Source organism: Mus musculus, chromosome 1, assembly GCF_000001635.26.
Source record: "Mus musculus strain C57BL/6J chromosome 1, GRCm38.p6 C57BL/6J".
Taxonomy (NCBI): Eukaryota; Metazoa; Chordata; class Mammalia; order Rodentia; family Muridae; genus Mus; species Mus musculus.
The window spans coordinates 195,088,839-195,112,312 of NC_000067.6; the positions used below are offsets into that span (position 1 = coordinate 195,088,839).

Sequence of the window (23,474 nt, forward strand, 5' to 3'; positions counted from 1 at the left end):
TCTTCTTCTTCTTCTTCTTCTTCTTCTTCTTCTTCTTCTTCTTCTCTCTCTCCTCTCTCTCTCTCTCTCTCTCTCTCTCTCTCTCTCTCTCTCTCTCTCTCTCTCTCTCTCTCTCTCTCTCTCTCTCTCTGTCAAATTAATTAACTACTGCTCAGCTGCATCCCATCTGGGAATGTCTTTGCTTACTATAATCCTCAGTCTAGTTCCTAGCTATGTATGCTGAGTAACTCTCCTCTTTTTTAAGAGACTTGGAGGGAATATCTTGTGCTTCAACTCTGGAAGGAGCACTCAGTTCCCTTTCTTTGGGCTGTCCCCTATCAGGGTGTTTCAGATAGGTCACACGTAACTGTGTTTGATAGCTAAGATGAAATCTAGTCATCAAGTGGCCACAACGTCCAGTACCAGGAACATACGAGTACAACAAAGACACTTGCAGGGATTATATTGTCATGATTTTTTATAATGAAAATAGTCACTTTAAAAGTTTATACATTCGAGAAAGGAGAGACATTTATTTCTTTTTTTCTTTTTCTTTCCTTTCTGACTGTTTACTTGTATTTTATAACTCACCAATTGACCACGTAAAGACTATTCCCTGCATTGTAGCACACAGAGTAAAGACTGAGATACTAAAGTGTAAGCACTTACTGATCTCAGCAAGACCTAAAGGCCTAAGAGAGCAGCAGACATAACAGGGGACTGCAGCTTTGTTCAAAGAAGCAGCCACTCTTCTGAGGGACGGACTTCAGCCTCAAAATGTGACAGATTCTCTTCCTGATGAGCATTATCCACTTATAAACTGCTTTCCTCACAAATTGAGTTGTTCCAAAAATGAGAACTTATTCTCCTTTAATTTTCCCTACCTGGGACAACGATTTTTCCTTTTATGTTTTCCAGGCTTCGATCTATATTTTGCTTTCTAGATTTTACCTTGTTTCCCTTCATTTATGTTATATCCTATCCATTTTATCTGATTATTTGATTAATAGATTTAATCCCAGCACTAGGGAGGCAGAGGCAGGAGGATTTCTGAGTTCGAGGCCAGCCTGGTCTACAAAGTGAGTTCCAGGACAGCCAGAGCTACACAGAGAAACCCTGTCTCAAAAAACCAAAACAAACAAACAAACAAAAAATTTCAAATAACTGCAGAATCTTCTTTTTTTCTTTCTTTCTTTTTTTTGTTTGTTTGTTTTTGTTGTTGTTGTTGTTGTTGTTGTTGTTGTTGTTGTTTTCGAGACAGGGTTTCTCTGTTTAGCCCTGGCAGTCCTGGAACTCATTTTGTAGACCAGGCTGGCCTCAAACTCAGAAATTCACCTGCCTCTGCCTCCTGAGTACTGGGATTAAAGGCGTGTGCTACCACGCCCAGCTACTGCAGAATCTTCTTTTAGCTCATCCCAAACATTATTCTTTTTCAAAATCCATTGGTTTCCTATTATGCTAGTACCTGCCTCTTCTATTCCTTGTGAAGTGAATTTTATAGCGATTAATGAAAAAGCAAAGTTCTTGAAAGAATGTTCCTCCTGCAAGCAGGAAGAATCTTTTCTGTGCTTCATGCATTGGCCAAATATATTTAACATTCTGGTACTTGAGTTTTGTAAGAGCAACAACACTAAGACAAAACAAACAAACAAACAAAAAAAAAACCATTTGGAGTCACTAGTGTGAAAAAAAGAAAAGATCTCTTGCCTTCCTATTCAGAGAGGTAGAGAACAGAAAAGCCAGTTTTATAGGTGTGATGCAAGTTGAGAGATGGGTTAAGTTGGGTTATGTCTACTAAGGGTAGTCAGAAGAGGTCTCCCTGGGGGGGGGGGGTGACATTCCAACTAAGTTTGAAGAGAAAATAGTCAAATATGTAATATCAGGAGAAGGTTCTATATATAAGAAAAACAGTAAAAAAAAAAAAACAAAACAAACAAACAAAAAAAAACCAGTGGTTTAAAGTGTCAGAGTTGGGATTGTTGTTTGTCCTGTCCCTCAGTCATTTTAAAATCCAGTCAGAGAAGCATGTTCCTTTACTCCAGAGCATGGTTCTATTCCTTCATGTTAAGCTTTGGTTATTATTAGCAAATATTTATAGATCATATACTATGTATTGCCACTAGGGATCTATCAGCACAATAAAGTGCCTGCTTACATTCCTATACATATATGTGTGTGAACAATCAGTGGAAGAGGCTCACAAAACCAAGACAGGCTTGTCACTGTCTCCCAACATCTCCATCCTCCGGACCAGCACAGAGTCTGGAACATAGAAGGCAAAAGTTGCTGGATGGATACTGATAAGAAAAAATATAGAAATACAGACTATATGAACAAGATTATGTATATATGTCACAAACACAGAGTGTTGCAAAACAGAAGAAAACAGAAGTATTGTTCTTTGTGTAAATTTTATAAAGTAACTAACCATGTATAGTATTTATTCCATGTAATGAAACACCATCCAAATGTGGTGGGATAAAGCTTGAGTTTTAGTTCATGAGCTAAGGTGAAAACCAGAGTGCTACTTATACTTCTTGTCTCAGGAGTGATGTCTAGATTGTCCTTTTTCTACTATGACTTTATCTGTAAAGGAAGATAAGATCTCAGAGCCATTTGGTAATAGAATCAGACACTGTCTGCTTTGGCTAGGAATGGACACTAATTCCAAGCAGGGAGTAGGAGTGTAAGGAATATGATTAAACACACTGTATATGTGTGTGTGTGGGGGGGGGGGGAATCTAATGAAATTGAAAAGCCAAACAAAATAGCCACTTTTTTTTTTTTTTCGAGACAGGGTTTCTTTGTATAGCCCTGGCTGTCCTAGAACTCACTTTGTAGACCAGGCTGACCTCGAACTCAGAAATTCACCTGCCTCTGCCTAAATTAAAGGCATGCGCCACCATGCCCAGCAAAATAGCCACTTATAAACCAAGCCCATACATACTGCCTCGGGCAACAAGGAAATTTGACTTAAAGGGGGAGGCCAAGTGTGACTTTCCCTCCCTTCTAAACCCAGAGTTGCTTGCCCACAGCATAAGCCGTGCAATCTGCTACTGACACAGTGGGGCTCTAAGTGAACATCTACCCCTCCCTCCACTCAGGCTGCCCACCCCTTAACTACTGCCTACTAAGGAAATCTGCACTTTCGGGGTGAGGACTGAATGATCTCCATAGTCACAGCAAAACTCACACATTTACACAACCCTAAGAGGGCTCTACCAGGAACTCCTGAACTCCTCCCAGCTTCCCTGCGACACAGCCTCTCTCCTGGATCGTACCAGATAAATGAGACAGCAGAAACAGAAGGGCCTCAGCATAGACGCCCAAGGAGCACCAGAAGAAAGTGTAGCTCTTCCTTCTGCGACAGGGGTGCGTTGAGTCTGGCATAAGAGGCGCCGCCGTCATGTTACCAGACTGAAAGGGAAACTGGGCGCCAGGAAGCCAGAGAGCAAGTTTTAAGATAGGTGAACAGACGCAACAATCCTGAAACTAAAGTGTGCTGAGCGACACAACAGGTGGGCGTGGCCAGGCCGCTCCTGGCAGGCTGGTGACTGGTAGCGCTAGCTAGGCCAATCGGCTGGCAGTAAGGTGGGGCCTCAGTTCAAGCGGCTGGGCCATGAGGTTGCGCTCCCGCCAGGAATTTTGGGCTTCTCAACTATTTTCCATTGTCCCACTTTGCTGTGCTCCTTCCTTACCTAGCTGCGTTACTCCCAAGTCCTCTGCAGCTTTGCTGCACTCCTCAGCTTGGATGGCACAAGCCTTGTCCTCAGTTGCATGTCAGGGTTGTGCTCCTCTCAGGGCTGTTTTCTTAAAGATGCAGCTCAGTATTCCCTCTTCAGCGGCTCTATAGCTGTTCTAAGGTGTGCTTACCAGCTGGGGCGTACCTTGGCTTACATATACAAAGAGACCGCTTTATTCCAGAAGGCTGGAAAGACTTGTTGGCCCTGTGATCATTGCTCTGAACTTGAACTTGAAGAATAAAAGTGCGGGAACCTATAAAATAGACCTAAAGCACTATCAGGAGGCTGCCTCAGACTTGTATTTGGCATTAGTCACAGCTGATTAGGACAAGTACTTATATTTTCCTCATTTGAATTCTCTTACAGCCTCATCTCACAATCCTCAACTCTCAAAGGTTTTCCCATTGGATTCTCAGCTTCTAAAGTCACACCCCCACCCTCCACATGGTTGCTGTAAATTATTGCACAGAACACTTCTCTGTGGCAAGCATTGCAAGCACACCCCTGAAGTTGAGCTATTATGTTTTAGCCCTGGTTAGGAATGCTTTCAGTGACAGTGTTGACTGTGAACATCCCAGGATCCTGACAAATGTCAAACCTTTGGATGAAGGAGAGGATTCAAATTTGGTGTTTTTTCCAGTTCATGGGAAATATCTTGTTAAACTGTCAAAGAGAAGCAAGGGGGAGTGCGGGGGTGTGGACCAAAATAGGACTCAATCTCCTGTATGCTTTTTGAAGGGTGGTAAGACAGTGGGATGAAAGGGCATTTAAGTGGTAGAGAAATCAGGGTTAGGGCTTTTTGTGTGTCTCGGGAATTATGTTTACATTGTTTTCAGAGGGTGGGTGCAGTGGTTTGAATAGGAATGGCCCCTATAGACTTATGTGTTTGATATTTGGTCCATAGGGAGTGGGACTATTAGGAGATATGGCTTTGTTGGAGTAGGTGTGACTTTGTTGGAGGAAGTGTGTCACTAGTGGATGGGCCTTAAGGTCTCAGAAGCTCAAACCAGTTCTCTGCCTGTTGCCTGTGGATTCAGATGTAGAACTCCCAGCTCCTTCCACAGCACCATGTCTGCCTGCATGCCACCATGCTTCCTGCCATGATGATAATGAACTAAACCTCTGAAAAGGTAAGACAGCTCCAACTCTTTTTCTTTATAAGAGTTGTGTTGGTCATGGTATTTCCTCACAGTAATAAAACCTTAATTAAGACTGGGATAACAGCTACAGGCCAGCCAACCTTTCTGCATAGTGGATCAGGATCTAACTTCATCTCCAGGAATTCAGGTAAACAAAACAAAACAAAAAACAAAACCAAGTACAGAAACAAGGACGGTTTTCACAAGGACACTTACTTTATCCATTTTTGGTTTTACATCTGTCTTTGTGTTTTTGTACTCATAGTATGTTGTGAATGTACATGTCCATTTGGGTGTGTGCACCTGTGCATGCACGTAAGTGTGCATGCATGAGTGTGCATGTGGTTGTAGAGGCCAGGGGTTAACACATGTTGTCTTCCTTGGTCAATCTCTGTCTTAGTTAGGGTTTTATTGCTGTTAAGAGATATCATGACCATGACAACTCTTATAAAGGAAAATACTTAACTGGAGTTGGCTTACAGTTCAGACATTTAGTCCATTATCATCATGATGGGAAGCATATGATATGCAGGGAAAAGGAGCTAACAGTTCTGCATCTGGATCCTCAGGCAAAAGAGACTGTGAGTCACTAAGCCTGGCTTAAACTAAGACCTCAAAGCCCACCCTTGTGACTCACTTCTTTTAATAAAGCCACAACTACTCCAACAAGGCCATACCTCCTAATAGTGCCACTTCCTATGCGTTTATGGGGGCCATTTTAATTTAAACTACCACACTCTCCAACTTATTTATTTATTATTACTTTAGGTTCAGGCAGACTGAACATAAAGTTTATTGAGCCAGCAAACCCCAGGAATCTTCCTGTCTCTGCTTTTCCATCTCTTGGCTTTCAGTCATTTTTGGACTTTTTATGTGGGTTCTAGGAATCTGAATGCAAGTCCTCATGCTTATGCAAGAGACATGTAAAGGGTAAATATACTATATTACAAACTTTCAAGAATCCTCTAATATCTTTTTGTGCTAAAGTTCCATTTTTTGTGTGTGTGGTGGTGGTGGTGGTTAGTGGACTTTGCATAGGACTTTTTCTTCCCCTAACTTTCATAATCTAAAATCAAGTTGATAGCTAGCTCATCCTTATGGTGTCTGTCTTAGGGTTTCTATTGCCAGGGCAGAATACTATGATCAAGAAGCAAGTTGGGGAGGGAAGGGTTTATTTGGCTTACACTTCTACATCACTATCAAAGGAAGTCAGGACCAAAACTCAAGCAGTGCAGGAACCTGGAAACAGCAGCTGATGCAGAGGCCATGGAGGAACACTGCTTATTGGCTTGTTCCTCATGGCTTGCTCAGCCTGCTTTCCTATAGAACCCAGCATTATCTGCCTGGAGGTGGCCCCAAAAGAATAGCTGACCCCCAACACCCACATCAATATCTAATTATGAAAATGCCCTAAAGGCATGCTTACAACCCAATCTTATTGAGGTATTTTCTCAATTGAGGCTCCCTCATCTCCAGGGACTCTATCTTATGTCAAACTGACATAAAACTAACCAGGGCAGTGTCAAACCAATTATTATATAACACACCTTTAAAGAAGCTATTAAAACACAGAAACAAGCAAAAATGATGTGCATACCTTTTGTTCAATATCCAGAAAGATTCTGACATTTATTGAGATCATGAGCATAGCTCAAAATATTACTATATACATATAATATACAGGAACACTTGTTTTAATTTTACATACGTATATGTGTAATATGCATGCATATTTGTTCGTTCATACATACATCTATGCATACCTCTTTGTGTGTATGTCCATTTATGTACTTTTGAGGCTTGTGGTTGATCCTGTAGGAGGACCAGCAGTCTCAATTAATCTGGACCCCTGAGATCTCTCAAACACTGGACCACCAAACAGACAGCATGCACCAGCTGATATGAGGCCCTCAATACACATACAGTGGAGGACTTCCAGGTCTGTGTTCATTCAGAGATGATGCACCTAACCCTCAAGAGACTGGAGGCCCAGTGAGACTATGCCGGGGCCCAGCAAACACAGAAGTGGATGCTCACAGTCAGCTAATGGATGGATCATAGGGCTCCCAATGGAGGAGCTAGAGAAAGTAGCCAAGGAGCTAAAGGGATCTGCAACCCTATAGGTGGAACAACATTATGAACTAACCAGTACCCCTTGGAGCTCATGTCTCTAGCTGCATATATATCAAAAGATGGCCTAGTCGGCCATCACTGGAAAGAGAGGCCCATTGGACTTGCAAACTTTATATGCCCCAGTACAGGGGAATACCAGGGCCAAAAAGGGGGAGTGGGTGGGCAGGGGAGTGGGGGTGGGTGGATATGGGGGACTTTTGGTATAGCATTGGATATGTAAATGAGTTAAATACCTAATAAAAATGGAAAAAAAAAAAAAGAGACTGGAGGCCCTAGGGAGTATAGAGGTCAGGTGGGGTGGGGGGGGGTGGCATTTATGTGGCGACGGGGCTGGGGGAGGTGTGGGATGTGGAGCAGTCGGAGGGTGCATAGGGGGCAGAGAATGGAATATTGAGTGTAAAAAATAAATTAATTTTTCAAAAAAAGATGTCTTTATTTTTATTCTGTGAGTATTTTGACTGAATATATGACTATATATCATGTGTATGCAGTGCCTTCACAGGACAGATGAGGGTGTTGGATTTCCTGAAACTGGAGTTACAGATGGTTGTGAGCAGAGCCACCATGTGGGTGTCAAGAACTAAACCCTAGGTCCTATGCAAGAACAACAAGTGCTCTTAATCATATCTCCAGCCCCAGGAATCTCATTCAATTACTCCCCCACGTCATCTTCAGAGGTAAGGTCTGTCTTAGGGTTTTACTGCTGTGAACAGACACCACAATCAAGGCACATTTATAAGAAAAACATTTAATTGGAGCTGGCTTATAGGTGCAGAGGTTCAGCCCATTGTCACCAAGGTAGGAGCATGGCAGTGTCAAGGCAGGCATGGTAAAGGAGGAGCTGGGTTTAAAATCTTGTTCCAACAGCACAGAAGACCGGCTTCCAGGCATCCATGATAAGGGTCTTAAAGCCCACACCCACAGTGAGCCACCTGCTCCAAATAGGCCACACCTCCAAATAGTGCCACTCCCTAGGCCAGCATATTAAAACCACCACATTCCACTCCCTGGCCCCCATAGGCTTGTTAAAACATATGAGTCTATGGGGGCCATATCTAGCCACAGCATAATAAAAAATACATTTAGTCCAACTTCCAAAGTCCCCATAGTCTATAGCAGTCTCAACAATGTTAAAAGTACAAAGTACAAAGTATTTTCTGAGATTCATTCAATCACTTAACTGTAATCCCCAAAGCAAGACAGTAAGCCAGCTGGGCAAACTCTAAACTCTGCATCTCCATATCTGATGTCAAAGAGGTCTTCAGATCTCTAACTCCTTTTTCATCTTTGTTGACTGCAACAAATTTCTTTCTCCTGGGCTGGTTCCACTCTGTTAGCAGTTCTCAGCAGATATCCTACAGCTCTGGCATCTTGAACATCTTTGGGTCTCCAAGGCAACTTCAATGTTTCAGCTTCTTATTCCAGTGTCTGGAATCCACACATGATCCTCCAAAGGGCTTGCAACACTTCTCCAGCTCTGCCCTCTATAGCACTCTAGGCTCTGGTTGACTCCAATCCATTGCTGCTGCTGTGGGTTTTTTTTTTTTTTGGTGGTCATCCCATGGTACTGGCATCTCCAATATGCTGGGCTTTCCTGCTGCAAGTAGGATTCATCAATAACCTCTCATAGGCTCTCTTCATGGTGCCAAGCCTCAACTTCTTTGAATGACACCTTCAGTACCAGGCCTTCCCTAGCCTCTCACAGTGCCAAGCCTCAGCTGCTGTCCATGACTGCTTCATACATTCAAAACCAGTACTACCTGGGTGGTTCTTACACACTACAAGTTCAGCTGCAGCACCGGGTACAACTCTGGCTATCTCTGGAACACAGATTCTTTGTGCTCTCACAAAAGGCTTCCAAGATTTCACTTCAGTCACTGGTCTCTTCTTAATCACCACTAAGTTCTTAGCTCCAGCTAACCAGCATCAATTGTCTTAGTAGCCCCTTCTAATTTTGACTCTAAAGCCAGAGCCACATGGCTGAAGCTGCCAAGTTCTGATGCTTGCTTGAGCTTGAACTTGTTTTATTAAATTATCACCAGCTTTCTGTTTTCTAACTCCTTCATGGCCTAAGCTTGGCTGTTCTGGAACTTGCTTGGTAGACTGACCTTGCACAGATCTAAAAGGCTTTGTCTCCTGAATCCTAGGGTCAAAGGTGTGTACCACCATGCCTGGACTGAAGCTTTTCTCTACTTGAAACTTTCTCTATACCAGGCTAGCCTTGAACTCAAAGATCTGCTTCCTTCTGTCTCTTTGGATTAAGATGTATTACCATCATGTTTGGACCTACCTTCGCTGGGTGGGATCTTGCCCCAAAGTCACCACTCCTTCTTAAGCATAGCATTCAGCTCCATTTCACTTCCTGGTGCCCCTTTATTACTGTACACTTTGTACTTTTCCTTTTAGAGCTTGCTGTGCTTCATCAAAAGCCTCTTCATAGGAGTGAACTTTAGTAATCACACAATGGAATTTATACCAGGCTGTTTTGAGACTTCCTTTGTCAAAGCAATTAATCTAAATCTCTTCACTTTAGCCTCAGGCAGACTATTTGGACAATGGCAAAAAGCAGACACATTCTTCTTCAAAATTTTACAGTAGCAGTCTCTTGGCCACATACTGAAATTCTTCTCCTCTGAAACCTCTAGAGTTTCAACAGTGCAAATCACCCTCAGCACCAAAGTCTTCCATATTTCTACTAGAATAGCCCATTAAGTTCCACTTAAAGCATTCCAAAGCTTTCCAAATCCAAAGTCCCCAAATCTACATTCTTCCAAAGAAAAGGATGGTCAAGCCTATCATGACAATACTCACTCCTGATACCAACTTCTGTCTTAGTTAGGGTTTTATTGCTGTGAACAGACACCATGACCAAGACAACTCTTATAAGAGAAGCATTTAATTGGGGTTGGCTTACAGGTTCAGAGGTTCAGTCCATTATGATCAAGGCAGAAGCATGGCAGTGTCCAGGCAGACATGGCGGAGGAGGAGATGAGAGTTTAAAATCTTGTTCTGAAGGCAAACAGGAGAAGGCTGACTTCCGGGTAGCTAGGATGAGGGTCTTAATGCCCACACCCACAGTAACACACTTACTCCAACAAGGCTACACCTATGTCCACAAGGTCACACCCCCAAATAGTGTCACTACCTGGGTCAAGCATATTCAAACTACAAGGTCTCTCAATCAAATTCAAAGCTTACTGATACAGAGAGTTTCAATAGCCAGGTTGCTCAAGAAATGATATTTCTCAGCCTTCTGAGGCTTGAGTTACAGGAGGGATTCTGGGAATCTGAACTCATTTCCTTTTGGTTGTGTGTAAGGGCTTTAAGTGCTAAGCTGCCTCCCTAACAAGTGTTAACTAGTCATGTTTTTAAAAGAATAACATATAATTTATAAATATCTATGAGGCACTATGTAGACAAAGTTTGGAGCTGAGATAAAAGGATTGACCATGTAGAGACTGCCATATCCAGGGATCCACCCCATAATCAGCATCCAAACGTTGACACCATTGCATACACTAGCAAGATTTTATCGAAAGGACCCAGATGTAGCTGTCTCTTGTGAGACTATGCCGGGGCCTAGCAAACACAGAAGTGGATGCTCACAGTCAGCTAATGGATGGATCACAGGGCTCCCAATGGAGGAGCTAGAGAAAGTACCCAAGGAGCTAAAGGGATCTGCAACCCTATAGGTGGAACAACAATATGAACTAACCAGTACCCTGGAGCTCTTGACTCTAGCTGCATATGTATCAAAAGATGGCCTAGTTGGCCATCACTGGAAAGAGAGGCCCATTGGACATGCAAACTTTATATGCCCCAGTACAGGGGAACGCCAGGGCCAAAAAGGGGGAGTGGGTGGATAGGGGAGTGGGGGTGGGTGGCTATGGGGGACTTTTGGTATAGCATTGGAAATGTAAATGAGCTAAATACCTAATAAAAATTGGAAAAGAAAAAAAAGTATTCTGAATTTATTCAAAGGTAAGGTTTTTTTTGACAGTTCTTTTATTTCATTTTTTAAAATATTGAGCATGGTACAAAGAACTTTTAAAGTAGAAGAAACCCAGAGTTTAGTTTAGTGTTTTGTTTTTTTTCAGATAGTTTTCTTGAATACTCTTAGTAACTCTTCCTATCACCATTTACATTTTTTAAAAATTTATTTCTAAGTAAACAAAAGTTACCTCTATTCCCTAGAAAAGGTGATAAATGTTATTACATGTTTTTCTTCAATCTGTTTTGAAAGTGTGCTCTGTTTTAGAAATGTAGGAACAATTTGAGAAAAATATGCATGTGTAGAGACATATATGAAACAGCCTAGTAAGTAGTGACTAGGCTACATAGAAGAATTTACTTGTTTGTATGTTTTTACATCCTCCTAATGTTCTTTAATGATCTTATTCCATATTATGAACACTTTAAAATAAAAAGGAAAACAATAGACTTATAAAGCATAACTCCTAGACTATATCTCCTTTCTTCAAGTCATCCAGTTTTCTGTTCACTCTGTCTAACTAGATAATATGTGATTTCAACATAGGGTATGGGTACATGGAAGTGACAGAAGTTTCATCCCCAAAGTCTTTTGCATTTCTTTGAAGTAATATCAAAGACTTGAATCTCAGATCTCATTCTGTTGAAATGAATTGGCTTCTACACTAACTTTATCCATAATATTGCAGTTTTTTTGTTTGTTTGTTTGCTATTTGTTTGTTTTGTCAAGAAGGGACATTTAAAATAACAGGATATTTTCACTTACGACAGCATTGGGAATACCTAAACTGTGAAGAATTCATACGCTAATAATTGAAAGGACAACATAAACTCCATTTGTCTCCATTTTAGGACCAGGCCTAATTTTAAAAAGACAGCCACCAGTCCCAGGGACTAGGCCATAGGTTACCAGCTCCAGGAACAGACCATAAATCCCAGGGACTAGGCCATAGGTCACCAGCTTCCGGAACAGATCAAAAATTCCAGGAAGAAGGTCGTAAACCCCCTCCCAATAGCCTAGAGATAACCAGAAGAACTAGAAAATATCTTATCTCCGGATGGGCCTATAGTGCTGGCCGGCCTTATCTCATCCTGTGGCTAAACATTCAAGACACAGGAATGCAGACCACTTACCACCTGGCAAAAGCCAATCAGAAGCCAATCCCTGTGGCCTCCCAGCACCCATCAATGAAATTTTAGATTACCTAACTCACTCTCTCAATATAGTAGCCAATCAAAGTTATACCAATGTCACCACTTTGGCCCCTGCCAATCACATTAGAGATTACCTAATCCTTCTAGAGTTCCAGGAACTCTAGGATTAGGCCAGAATGCCTTTGTCTAGGGTTGCCATTTGGAAGAATGGCTGAACCCCCCTCATGCTGGTTGATTCTGCAGAAAAAAACACTTTGTCTTTGCATACTATCTGAGTCTGGGATCTTCCTCACTAATTTTCAGACTCTTACATAATCAGGATGGTGGTATTAATATAAATGCAGATTCATAAAAAGTGTTTATTACCCTTTGTTGTGGTTTTTATACAGGGCAGAAGAAAGTATGATGAAAAGGAAGAAGTGTACTAGGACAAAATGCAACCAACAGGCTGGGAAAAGATCTTTACCAATCCTAAATCCGATAGAGGGCTAATATCTAATATATACAAAGAACTCAAGAAGTTAGACTCCAGGAAACCAAATAACCCTATTAAAAATGGGGTACAGAGCTAAACAAAGAATTCTCAACTGAGGAATACTGAATGGTTGAGAAGCACCGAAAAAAAATGTTCAACATCCTTAATCATCAGGGAAATGCAAATCAAAACAACCCTGAGATTCCACCTCACACCAGTCAGAATGGCTAAGATCAAAAACTCAGGTGACAGCAGATGCTGGCGAGGATGTGGAAAAAGAAGAACACTCCTCCATTGTTGGTGGGATTGCAAGCTGGTAAAACCACTCTGGAAATCAGTTTGGCAGTTCCTCAGAAAATTGGGCATAGTACTACCAGAAGATCTAGCAATACCACTCCTGGGCATATATCCAGAAGATGCTCCAACAGGTAGTAAGAACTCATACTCCACTATGTTCATAGCAGCCTTATTTATAATAGCCAAAAGCTGGAGAGAACCCAGATGCCCTTCAACAGAGGAATAAATACAGAAAATGTGGTACATTTACACAATGGAGTACTATGCAGCTGTTAAAAACAATGAATTTATGAAATTGTTAGACAAATGGATGGATCTGGAAGATATCATCCTAAGTCAGGTAACCCAATCACAAAAGAACATACATGATATGTACTCACTGATAAGTGGATATTTGCCCAGAAGCTCAGAGTATCCAAGATACAATTTGCAAAATACATGAAACTCATGAAGAAGGAAGACCAAAGTGTGGATACTTCGATCCTTCTTAGAAGGGAGAAAAAATACCCATGGAAGGATTTCCAGAGACAAAGTTCAGAGCAGAGACTGAAGGGATGATCATCCAGAGACTGCCCCACCTGGGGCTCCATCCCATTAAACAACCACCAAAACCAAACACTATTGTGGATGCCAACAAGAGCTAGCTGGCAGGAACCTGATATAGCTGTCTCCTGAGAGGCTCTGCCAGTGCCTAACAAATACAGAAGTGGATGCTCACAGTCATCCATTCGACAGAGTACAGGGTCCCCAATGAAGGAGCTAGAGAAAGTACCCAAGGAGCTGAAGGGGTTTGCAGCCCCATAGGAGGAACAACAATATGAACTAACCAGTACCACCAGAGCTCCCTGGGATTACACCACCAACCAAAGAAAACACATGGTGGAACTCATGGCTCTAGCTGCATATGTAGCAGAGAATGGCTTAGTTGATCATCAATGGGAGGAGAAGTCCTTGATCCTGTGAAGCTTCTATGCCCCAGTATAGGGGAATGCCAGGGCCAGGAAGCCGGAGTGGGCGGGTTGGTGAGCAGGGGGAGGGAGGAGGGGATAGAGTATTTTCGGAGGGGAAACTAGGAAAGGGGATAACATTTGAAATATAAATAAAGAAAATATCCAATAAAAACAAAAGATTAATGATACACCTTATATTTTTTCCTTTTATTAATTTGTAAATAGAAAGCAGTTCACCCATAATGCACAAAGCATTTCTCTAAGACTCTTTAGATGTGGACTTGTGGCAGAGGTGTAAACAGTGACTAGTAGGTTCTCTAGAGAAGAGCCAGCTCTGAAAAGCACATCCTTCTCCTGTTCCTACCATGAAGGATAAGCAAGGGTGGCATATTCAGGACCGGGTACCAGAGTTTATCTCTGACAAGGCTGGAGCCTTTCCTTTCTACCTGAATACTGTGCTTCAACCAGCGGACACAGCCCTGAGAGGCTACCTGACCTAGATGTTATTGCCTACTTGACTGTTCATTGTTCTCTCTTCTCTTCCTCTTCCTCTTCCTCTTTCTCTTCTCTTCTTTCTCTCTCTGCCTCTCTCTCTCTCTCTCTCTCTCTCTCTCAACTGATCAGCATCACCCACTATCTACAGCTCCTGCAAACATTCTTTCCTTCACTATATGCCTCCACCTTGTCTCTTCATTGCTTTGACATTTAGCCTGGGCACAAAGGACTTGTGCTTAGTACAGATTCTCAACCCTTTTCTACAAAGTGTTGCCAAAAATAATTAACCCTGATGTTCTGGAAAACTGTAATCAAGACTGACCTTTTGATTTTTTCTTCTCAGAATCAAAGTAATACTCTTGCCTCAGAGTTCTCCAGAGTATGTGCTAGGATTACAGGAGTCAGCTATTGCATCTGGCTCAATATATATATAAAGTAGTCTATATGTTTACTGTTTTAAAGAATGAGTTCCTACTTTTTAATTTATTTTTTTATTTTTGAGATAGGTTAAATGTCCTGGGTGACTCTGAATCTGTGGCATTCCTTCCATGTCCGCTCCCAAGTGCTGAAATTATAAGTATGAACCACACACCTAGATCTTAAAAGGAAACAGTTTATTTTAAAAGTGATACAGACAGAGCATGTTCTCATTTCACGTTGCTGCTATTTAGGAGACTTCTTGAGTGAGTGAATTCCGTGCTGGGCTAGTGGTACTTCAGCAAAAAGAAAAATGAGAAAGTGTCTCAGGTGGGTAATCTTGCATTTATGGATCTAAATATATGATATTTTAAGCACTTTTATGGGATGTTTAAAAAATAACTTCCTGTAAAAACAAACCTAGCTTCCAGTCTGTTATTCTCTCCCTATAATATAATTACATGGTTAGCTTGAAACTTGTTCTGCACAATTTTCCGATCAACAATCCCAATAGTAAAGGGTGTAAACAAACTCTATACCTAAGAACCTTGGATACAGATCTTTAAAAAATCCCCCAAAGCACTGCATTTTATTTTACTTTGTCTGAATTTTTAAAAAATTAGTATTTCACTTTCTTTTATATATAGTATTTAAAAAAAATAATCTTCAAGAGAAAAGAAAAAAAGTAACTAGGAAACTAGAAAATAAATAGAAAGCTTTGCTAATTTACTTCCATTGCAGAAGAAAAGAAAATATTAACTACTGTTGAGGTTTGGTCTTTTGCTATGTATTGTGGTCCCCAAGGCCTGGATGCCCCCAGAGATGAGATAATCTGCATGTATACACAGTGATGATATGTAAGTTTGCTCCTATATTTAAAACTATTGGTTGAATAAAGATGCCTACAGCCTATATAGCTAGGCAGAAAAAAAGGTAGGGGATAGGGGACACGGGTTTGGGGGGGTGGGGTTGAAGGGGCCCACAAGAGGGAAGAGAAGATGGAGAGAGGAAAAGATGACATGGAATAGGTGAAACATGAAAACATAGCCAGTTGGAGTTAAGAGCTGCCCAAGTGGAATATGGCAAATTAGAACTCAGGGTTATGGATAGGGAAGTAGAAAATAATAGCTTAAAGGGTAGATATCTGCCCAGCTCTAGTGCTTTAAAGGCTTATTATAAACATAAATGTTGTGTGTCTTTTATCTGGGAACTGGATGATCAAAGGTGGGGTAGAAACTCCCAATTGAGATTAAAGATTTAATACAACAAACTGCAGGTTTTATGTTAGAAAAAAATTGAGTTGCCTGTATTTATATCTCTATTGACTATAAAATGCCTTTCCTGTACCTACTATTTTTCTACTGAGGCCCTTTTCAACTGTCCATTGTTGAACTGTGTATTGGCAGAAAATGCCAAGTTTCAAGTGACGCATATTATTATCAGAAAGGAGAGGGACATAGAAGAAGTTTATTAAACAATGTGATGCTCTTCCCTCCACTTATTAGGAGAGCTGCACACTCCTTTTCAGAGCATGAGCTGTGATTATTTCTAGTGTTTGTGAAATAACCTTAGAAATGTATTGTTGGGGGTGTGTTTGTTCACATAGGATCTCAGATAACCCAGGCTGACCTCAAACTCCTTATATAACTGAAAATGACAGATCTGTACTGGCTGCGCTATTATTTCTGAGACGCCCCAAGACGCTAGGGACAGGGTATGTTAGGATTCCTAGGAAGCCAGTGAGCAAATGAACATCTCTGTGTGATACAGAAATATAGAGCTGTGAATTTGTGAGAGGCCCAAGGGCTGAAGTGAGGTGCCTGAGCAAAGCAATATAACTGAGCAATCTTCAGGACACCTACTGAATAAAGCAAGGAAAGGATAGAAATTCAGGGCTTAAGGGAACTACCCAGTTTTTGTTGTCACTCATAGTTCTTTGATATAAAGTAGAATTTGTCAACATTACTTGTGATCAAAGAGTACAATAATGCTGTGTCAGATTACAGTACAAAGCTATTGTTATGTGAAACTATCAAAATTGGAGTAATCTTATTTGCTAGTCAAAACTGCCAAAAAACAGGGCAAATTTGTAAGTATCTAGGACTTGGTGGGCCATGATGCTTCTGGGCCTGTTTCACTAATCCCTTGCTGCCCGAGAGAGAATGACTGAGTGAAGATGTGCAAATAAAATGGCTCATGCAACAAGATTGGAGTTGGATCTTTGGAACTGTTACTTGGTTTATAATTCAGTGATTCACAATATTCAGTTAAATAATCATAATTCATTCAGTGTAGGATTAGTTCTCTTTCAACCCCAAACCTTTGGCCAATAGTTGCCATATAAGGGTTTGTGGTGAGGATGCACAGAAGAGGTGATTGATGAGTTAGGGATGGATATAGCTGCAGTAAAAGAAAGACAGAAAAAGAGTGAAGTTAGGTGGCAGTGAAGCATGCCATTAATCCCAGCACTTGGGAAGCAGAAACAGGTGGATCTCTGAGCCTAAGGTCAGCCTGGTCTCCATAGTAAGTTGCAGGATAGCCAGTGCTACACAGCAAAACCCTGCTTTGAAAAATGGAGAAAGAGAGAAACAAGAGAGACAGAGACAGGCAGACAGAGAGACAGAGTCAGAGTCATAGGAAGCCAAGTGAGTACAGAAATTGGGAAAGAGGTAGAGAGAGTCACCGAGGACCCTTAAGAGATCCCTCATCAGTATGTGTGTGTACCCTTAGAGAGCAGGTACTTGGCTTTCACAGGAAAAAGCAAAACCTACTGTCCCCCAAAGGCTCATGTATACCTTAGCACAGTATTAACAGTTATCAAACAAAAATCATAAAAATGGCAATAACCCAGGAAGCAAACTAAAGTTTCCAGCTCGAGAAGTACTTTCCAACTTCTGTGTGCAGTCTTCTGTTTGAATTGTTTCTGTTTTTTAATCTGTTTTGGGGTGGGATTTTGTTGTTTTGTTTTGTTATGTTATTTAAGATTTATTTATTGTGTATACAGCATTTTGCCTGCATGTATATCTGCAGGCCAGAAAAGGGCACCAGATCTCATTATAGATGGCTATGAGCCATATGGTTGCTAGGAACTGAACTCAGGACCTCTGGAAGAGCAGTCGGTGCTCTTAACCTCTTAGCCATCTCTACTGTCCATTTTTAAATCTGAGTTGATGCAAACATTTTCAATTCAGGATGTGCATATGTACCTGCTGTTCTCCTGACTTGTGAGCAGAGACTGAAGGCGGACACAGCTGTCTTCTTTATAATTTAAATGAATACCCACTTCTTTATACTTTTCATCTGTGGTATTGCTAATTGGTAGTGAGGAAAGGAAAACTGTATGAATCATCTTACAGTTTTAAAAGTAATTAATAACTTTTATTTTGATATTAAGTTATAATTTTACTAAGTTAAAAACTCAGACTAGAAAACACTAAACCCATTGTATCAAGACTCTAGCTTGTTTATATACATGTACCCAAGCCTCACAACAACTTATCTCACTATTTCTGAAGTACTTTTGGTTAGTAAATAGATTTACCACAAATTTTAACAACTTCACATACTAACAGCTTTACATTACAACCTGATATAGCATCATTGTGCTCTGTGATCACTAGTTCTACTTTGTATCAAAGTAATCCTCACTATTAGCACAGTAGCAGCAGGTGTTATAAAGAAACCTCCCTCCCTCTCTACCTTCAGGCTCCACATCTACACATTCACCAAGCTACAAGTCAAAACCACCAAAAAAAGCTGTAACTCTGATGAATATATAAAGGCTTTTCTCTTGCCATTTCCCTAAACCACAGAGTATAACTATATAGTTTAAAATATTTACACAGAATTTTCATTATATTATATTATATTATCACAACTAATCTACAGATAAATAAGACATGTAGGAGGTTCTATAAAAGTACTACCCTCTTTATATGTAAGGTTTCTTGACCATCCAAAGGTTTTTGCTATCAGTGAGACTTCTAGAGCCAAGAGCCTTCAGGTTATGAGGGATGACTACATGTAATAACTTACAGAAAAAGAAAATAGTTGATTACTTTTAAGATCAGTAACTAATGAAAAAAACATTTTCTGGCATTCATTATAAGTATAGGACTGTGTTCAGTAAGATGGGGGCTATTATACAATAGGCAAGGAAGATGACGCTTGATGGCCAGTGTTTTGTCCAAGGATTCATAGCTGGTGACCGACAAGGAACTCAGGTCTGACTATAAGCCCCATGCTTTCACCAGGAATGTTATACCATGATTTCTGGAGTTACTTAGCAAGTACTTTATATAACATAAATAACAAATACTTCCATGCTGGATTATCTGTGAGTTGGTATTAGGGTTAAGAATGGTGAATTAACAATCATTGGTCATTGATGTCTCTCAATATCAATGAACTCCATTCTCCCAATAAAAAGATACTAACAGAATGGATGTGAAACAGGATCCAATCTTTTCCTACATACGACAAATACAGCATCAAAGATAAACATTACTTCTGAGTAAAGGGTTAGAAAAAGATTTTCCAAGAAAATGGACGTCAACAGATACACGAAAATTGAAATAACCCCCTGCATCCTATTAGACTACCATGTCAACAACAGAAACAATAGAAAGCCCACAAACTCATGGAAACTGAACAAGTCTCTACCGAATGACTGATGGGTCAAAATGAAATAAAGAAAGAAACTAAAGACTTCCTCGAATTCAATGAAAATGAATGTACAGCATACCCAAAGTTATGGGATACAATGAAAGTGGAAATAAGAGGAAAGTTCAGAGCACTAAGTACTGCATGAAAAAAATTGGTGAGAAATAAGAGGAAACTCTTATTCCACAAAACTGGAAAATCTAAAAGAAATGGATAATGTTTTCAATAGATACCCCTCACTAAGATTAGATCAAGATCAAGATTAAATGGATCTGTAACCCCTAAAGAAATAGCAGTCATTGAACCTCCCCCTATCCCCCGCAAAAGCCCAGAGCCAGGTGGTCTTAATGTATAATTCTATCAGACTTTCAAAGAAAAGTTAACACCAATCCTTCTCAAATTATTCTACAAAACAGAAAATAGAAAGAACTTTGCTAAATTCATTTTATGAGACCACAGTCACCCTTGATACCCAAAAGACACAAAGATTCACCAAAAAAAGAGAATTACAGACCAATTTCCCCTATGAACATAGATGCAATAATACTCAACAAAATACTTGTAAACTGAATATAAAAACATATTGAAAAGATCATCCACTGTGATCAAATAGGCCTCATCCCAGAGATGCAGGGATAGGTCACCATACGAAAATCCAACAATGTAATCTACCATATAAACAAACTGAAAGGAAAAGAAACCCACATGATTATCTCATTAGATGCTGGAAAAGTCTTTGACAAAATTCAACACCCCTCACATTAAAAGTCTTGGAGAAATCAGGGATACAAGGCACATACCCAAACACAATAAAGGCAATATACCACAAACCAAAAGCCAACATCAAATTAAATGGAGAGGAACTTAAAGCAATTTCACTGAAATCAGGGACAAGACAAGGCTGTCCACTCTTTTCCTATCTCTTCAATATAGTACTTTAAGTCCTAGCTAGAGCAATTATACAACTAAAAGAGATCAAGGGGATACAACTTGGAAGGAGAAGAAGTCTAAGTATCACTATTTACAGATGATATGACACTATACATAAGCAACCCCCACAATTCTACCAGGGAACATCTACAGCTGATACAATGTGGCTTGATACAAGATTAACCAAAAAAAAAAAATTCAGTAGAACTCTTATATAAAATGAAAGAAATCAGAGAAACAACACCCTTCACAATATCCACAATGTAAGATAAGCAAGTGAAAGACTTGTATGACAAAAATATCCAGTCTTTGAAGAAAGAAATTGAAGATTTCAGAACATGAAAAGATCTCTCATGGTCACGGATCGGTAAAATTAATGTAAAAATGGCCATCCCACCAAAAGCAATCTACAGATTTAATGCAATCCCCATCAAAATTACAACACAATTCTTTACAAAATTACAACACAATTGCCCTTCACAATTGAAAGGGCAATATTCAATTTGATATGGACAAACAAAACACCTGGGATAGCTAAAACATTCCTGAAGAATAAAAAAACTTTCAGAGGTGTCAGTATCCCTGATTTTAAGCTGTACTACAGAGCTACCGTAATAAAAATTGCATGGTATTGGCATAAAAACAGACATGTTGACCAGTGGAATCAAATTGAAGACCCAGATATAAAGCCACACACCTACAGACCTGATTTTTGATAAAGAAGCCTGAAATACAAAATAGAAAAAAGGAAGCAACTTCAACAAATGATCCTGGTCTAACTAGATGTCTGCATGTAGAAGATTGCAAATAGATCCATACTTATTACCCTGCACAAAGTTCAAGTCTAGTGGATCAAAGACCTCAACATTAAGCCAGACACACGGAAACTGACAGAAAAGAAAGACAGGAATAGCCTTGAACTTACTGGCACAGGAGTAAATATAATACTAATAGCACAGGAATAAAGACTGACAATAAATGAGACCTCATAAAATTGTAAAGCTTCTGTGAGGCCAAAAGACACTGTCAATAAGACAATATGCCAGCTGACAGAATGGAAAAAAATTCATCAATGCCATATCCAATAGAGCGGTAATATCCAAAATATATAAAGAACTCAAGAAGCTAGGCATCAACAAACCACATATACACACCACACACACACAAACACACCCCACACACACACTTAAAATATCTATCATATATATTTCCTTTGGTGTAAATATACTATTTTGTATAACCAAGGCCACCTTTCTGAGAATTACCTGTCTTTATGGAAGTATGTTCTATTGCTTTCCAAAAGAAGGAACATAAAATTTACAAATTCAGTTTTTTATTTTTCTTTTATTCTCTCTCTCTCTCTCTCTCTCTCTCTCTCTCTCTCTCTCTCTCTCTCTCTCTCTCTCTCTCCTCTCTCTCTGTATGCATATTTGCATGTGTGAGAGTGTATATAAGTGATGTATGTGTTAGAAGTCCTTCTCTACTGTTTACCACCTTATTCCACTGAAACAAGGTCACTAAAACCCAGAGCACACTTACATGGCAAGTCTGTCTAATCAATGTGTTCCAGTATATCCGCTGTCTCTACCTTCTGAGCACTAGAATTATGTGAAAGCCACCATGTCCACCTGGCAATAAATAGGTGCTGGGGATTCAAACTTTGGTCCTCATACTTGCTGTACAAGAGTTTTAATCACTAAGCCACCTTCCCCAAACTACTTTTGCTTTGATTGTTTGAGGCACGGTATATTATTCTGTGACTCAGGCAAGCCTCAAACTTATGGCAATCCTGTCTAAGCCACCAGGATGTTAGGATACAGGTATTGGTCACAGCTTCCTGCTACAATTTTTTTTTTGAGAATGTGGCTTTACTCACCGTTTTTTATACTTCAGAATCATCCAAATGAAAACAATGATGACTAAAATAAAGACGATTATCCCAATGAAAATTCCTAAACAGGAAAACAAAATAAATGAAAACACATCACAAAATTTTTAAACTCTATCTTAATAGCTAATCCCACTGTTGGTTATCAATGATTCTTTTCCATGTAACTTTAGCCTAGGTTCTGCTCTATTTTGGTTTTAATCTAGGACATTAGACCTACATTATTAGTTATGGGGCCACCAGAACATTCCATAAGCTTCTTCCCAACAACATCGCCCTTCATAACAATGGTGCTGCTGGGCTCAGTACACACAGTTTACCCAAGGCTTTAGTGGAATGCATGAGACAGGATGCTCTCTGTGACAGAAATCCCCTTGGTATCAAACTGTATAAATCCATTTGTGTTGGCTAAATGATCGACTTAACACAGTTTAGAATCACTTGACAAGAAAATCTGAGTGAGGAATTAGCTAGCTCTGGTTGGACTATGGCCATGTCTGAGGGAGAGATCTTAATTACATTTATTAAGGTGGCCCTATAGAAACACACTGTAGGTGGCATCATTCTCAGGCAAGGGACCTTGGACTGTACAAGAATGGAAAAAAGTTCTTAACAGTGGATGTGAGGAGCTGCTTCAAATTCCTGCCACCTTGACTCCCCACAGTGATGGCCTCTACCCTGGAATTATTAGCTAAGAATAAAACCTCCTTTCTCCTCTAAGTCTTTTATCTCCAGACACAAGATTCACTCACATGACGGTCTTATGACTTTAACAATACAAACTATCAGGATGGATATTTCTGGGTAAAAAGTAAAGAAAGATTTGACTCTCCAGTCATATTAAAATAAATAATTGTTGACAGCGAAGTATGATTGATTACTCACTCAAATAATTCAAAGATGAGGTCCTTCAAAGTGCATGAAGATGCCAATCTCATGACACCCTAAACCCGTGGTTCTCAAACTTCCTAATGCTGTGGCCCTTTAATATAGTTCCTCATGTTGTGGTGACCCCAACTATAAAATTATTGTCATAGCTACTTCATAATTGTAATTCTGCTACTGTAATGAATCATATGTAAATATCTATTTTCCTTAAGTGACCCTTGTGAAAGGGTCCATCAGCCCCCAAGGGTCATGGCCTACAGGTTGAAAACTGCTATCCTAAATTTACATTAATTTTAATTGAACTTAAAAAATATTTTTTACTTCTTTTTACAT

The 23,474-nt window shown here is 40.1% G+C and overlaps 2 protein-coding genes across 14 annotated transcripts in view; both read right to left on the minus strand.

Annotated features, from left to right (window-relative positions):
* The window catches only part of Cd46 (CD46 antigen, complement regulatory protein), a 59,814-nt gene extending 49,868 nt beyond the window's left edge, over positions 1 to 9,946 (minus strand). For 8 of the 11 annotated variants that reach the window (XR_373888.4, XR_001783154.2, XR_373889.4 and 5 more), the window contains exon 1: positions 3,261 to 3,412. Coding sequence is in view for 6 of the 11 variants with exons in the window: in XM_006497239.4 (XP_006497302.1) it covers positions 3,261 to 3,387 (127 nt within the window). In the remaining 5 variants the exon portion in view is untranslated. Of the gene's footprint in view, positions 1 to 3,260; positions 3,413 to 9,908 lie in introns of those variants that run through there. The other 3 variants (NR_132621.1, NM_010778.4, XM_006497236.1) reach the window with 2 other exon arrangements.
* Positions 9,873 to 23,474, minus strand: part of Cr1l (complement component (3b/4b) receptor 1-like) — a 32,860-nt gene continuing 19,258 nt past the window's right edge. The window contains exons 8-10 of one of the 3 annotated variants that reach the window (NM_001355060.1): positions 22,242 to 22,317; positions 17,980 to 18,084; positions 9,873 to 10,003 (exon numbers count right to left, since the gene is read on the minus strand). In NM_001355060.1, the coding sequence (NP_001341989.1) occupies positions 9,991 to 10,003; positions 17,980 to 18,084; positions 22,242 to 22,317 (194 nt within the window). In that variant the 3' untranslated portion in view covers positions 9,873 to 9,990. Of the gene's footprint in view, positions 10,004 to 14,949; positions 15,070 to 17,979; positions 18,085 to 22,241; positions 22,318 to 23,474 lie in introns of those variants that run through there. The other 2 variants (NM_013499.2, NM_001355061.1) reach the window with 2 other exon arrangements.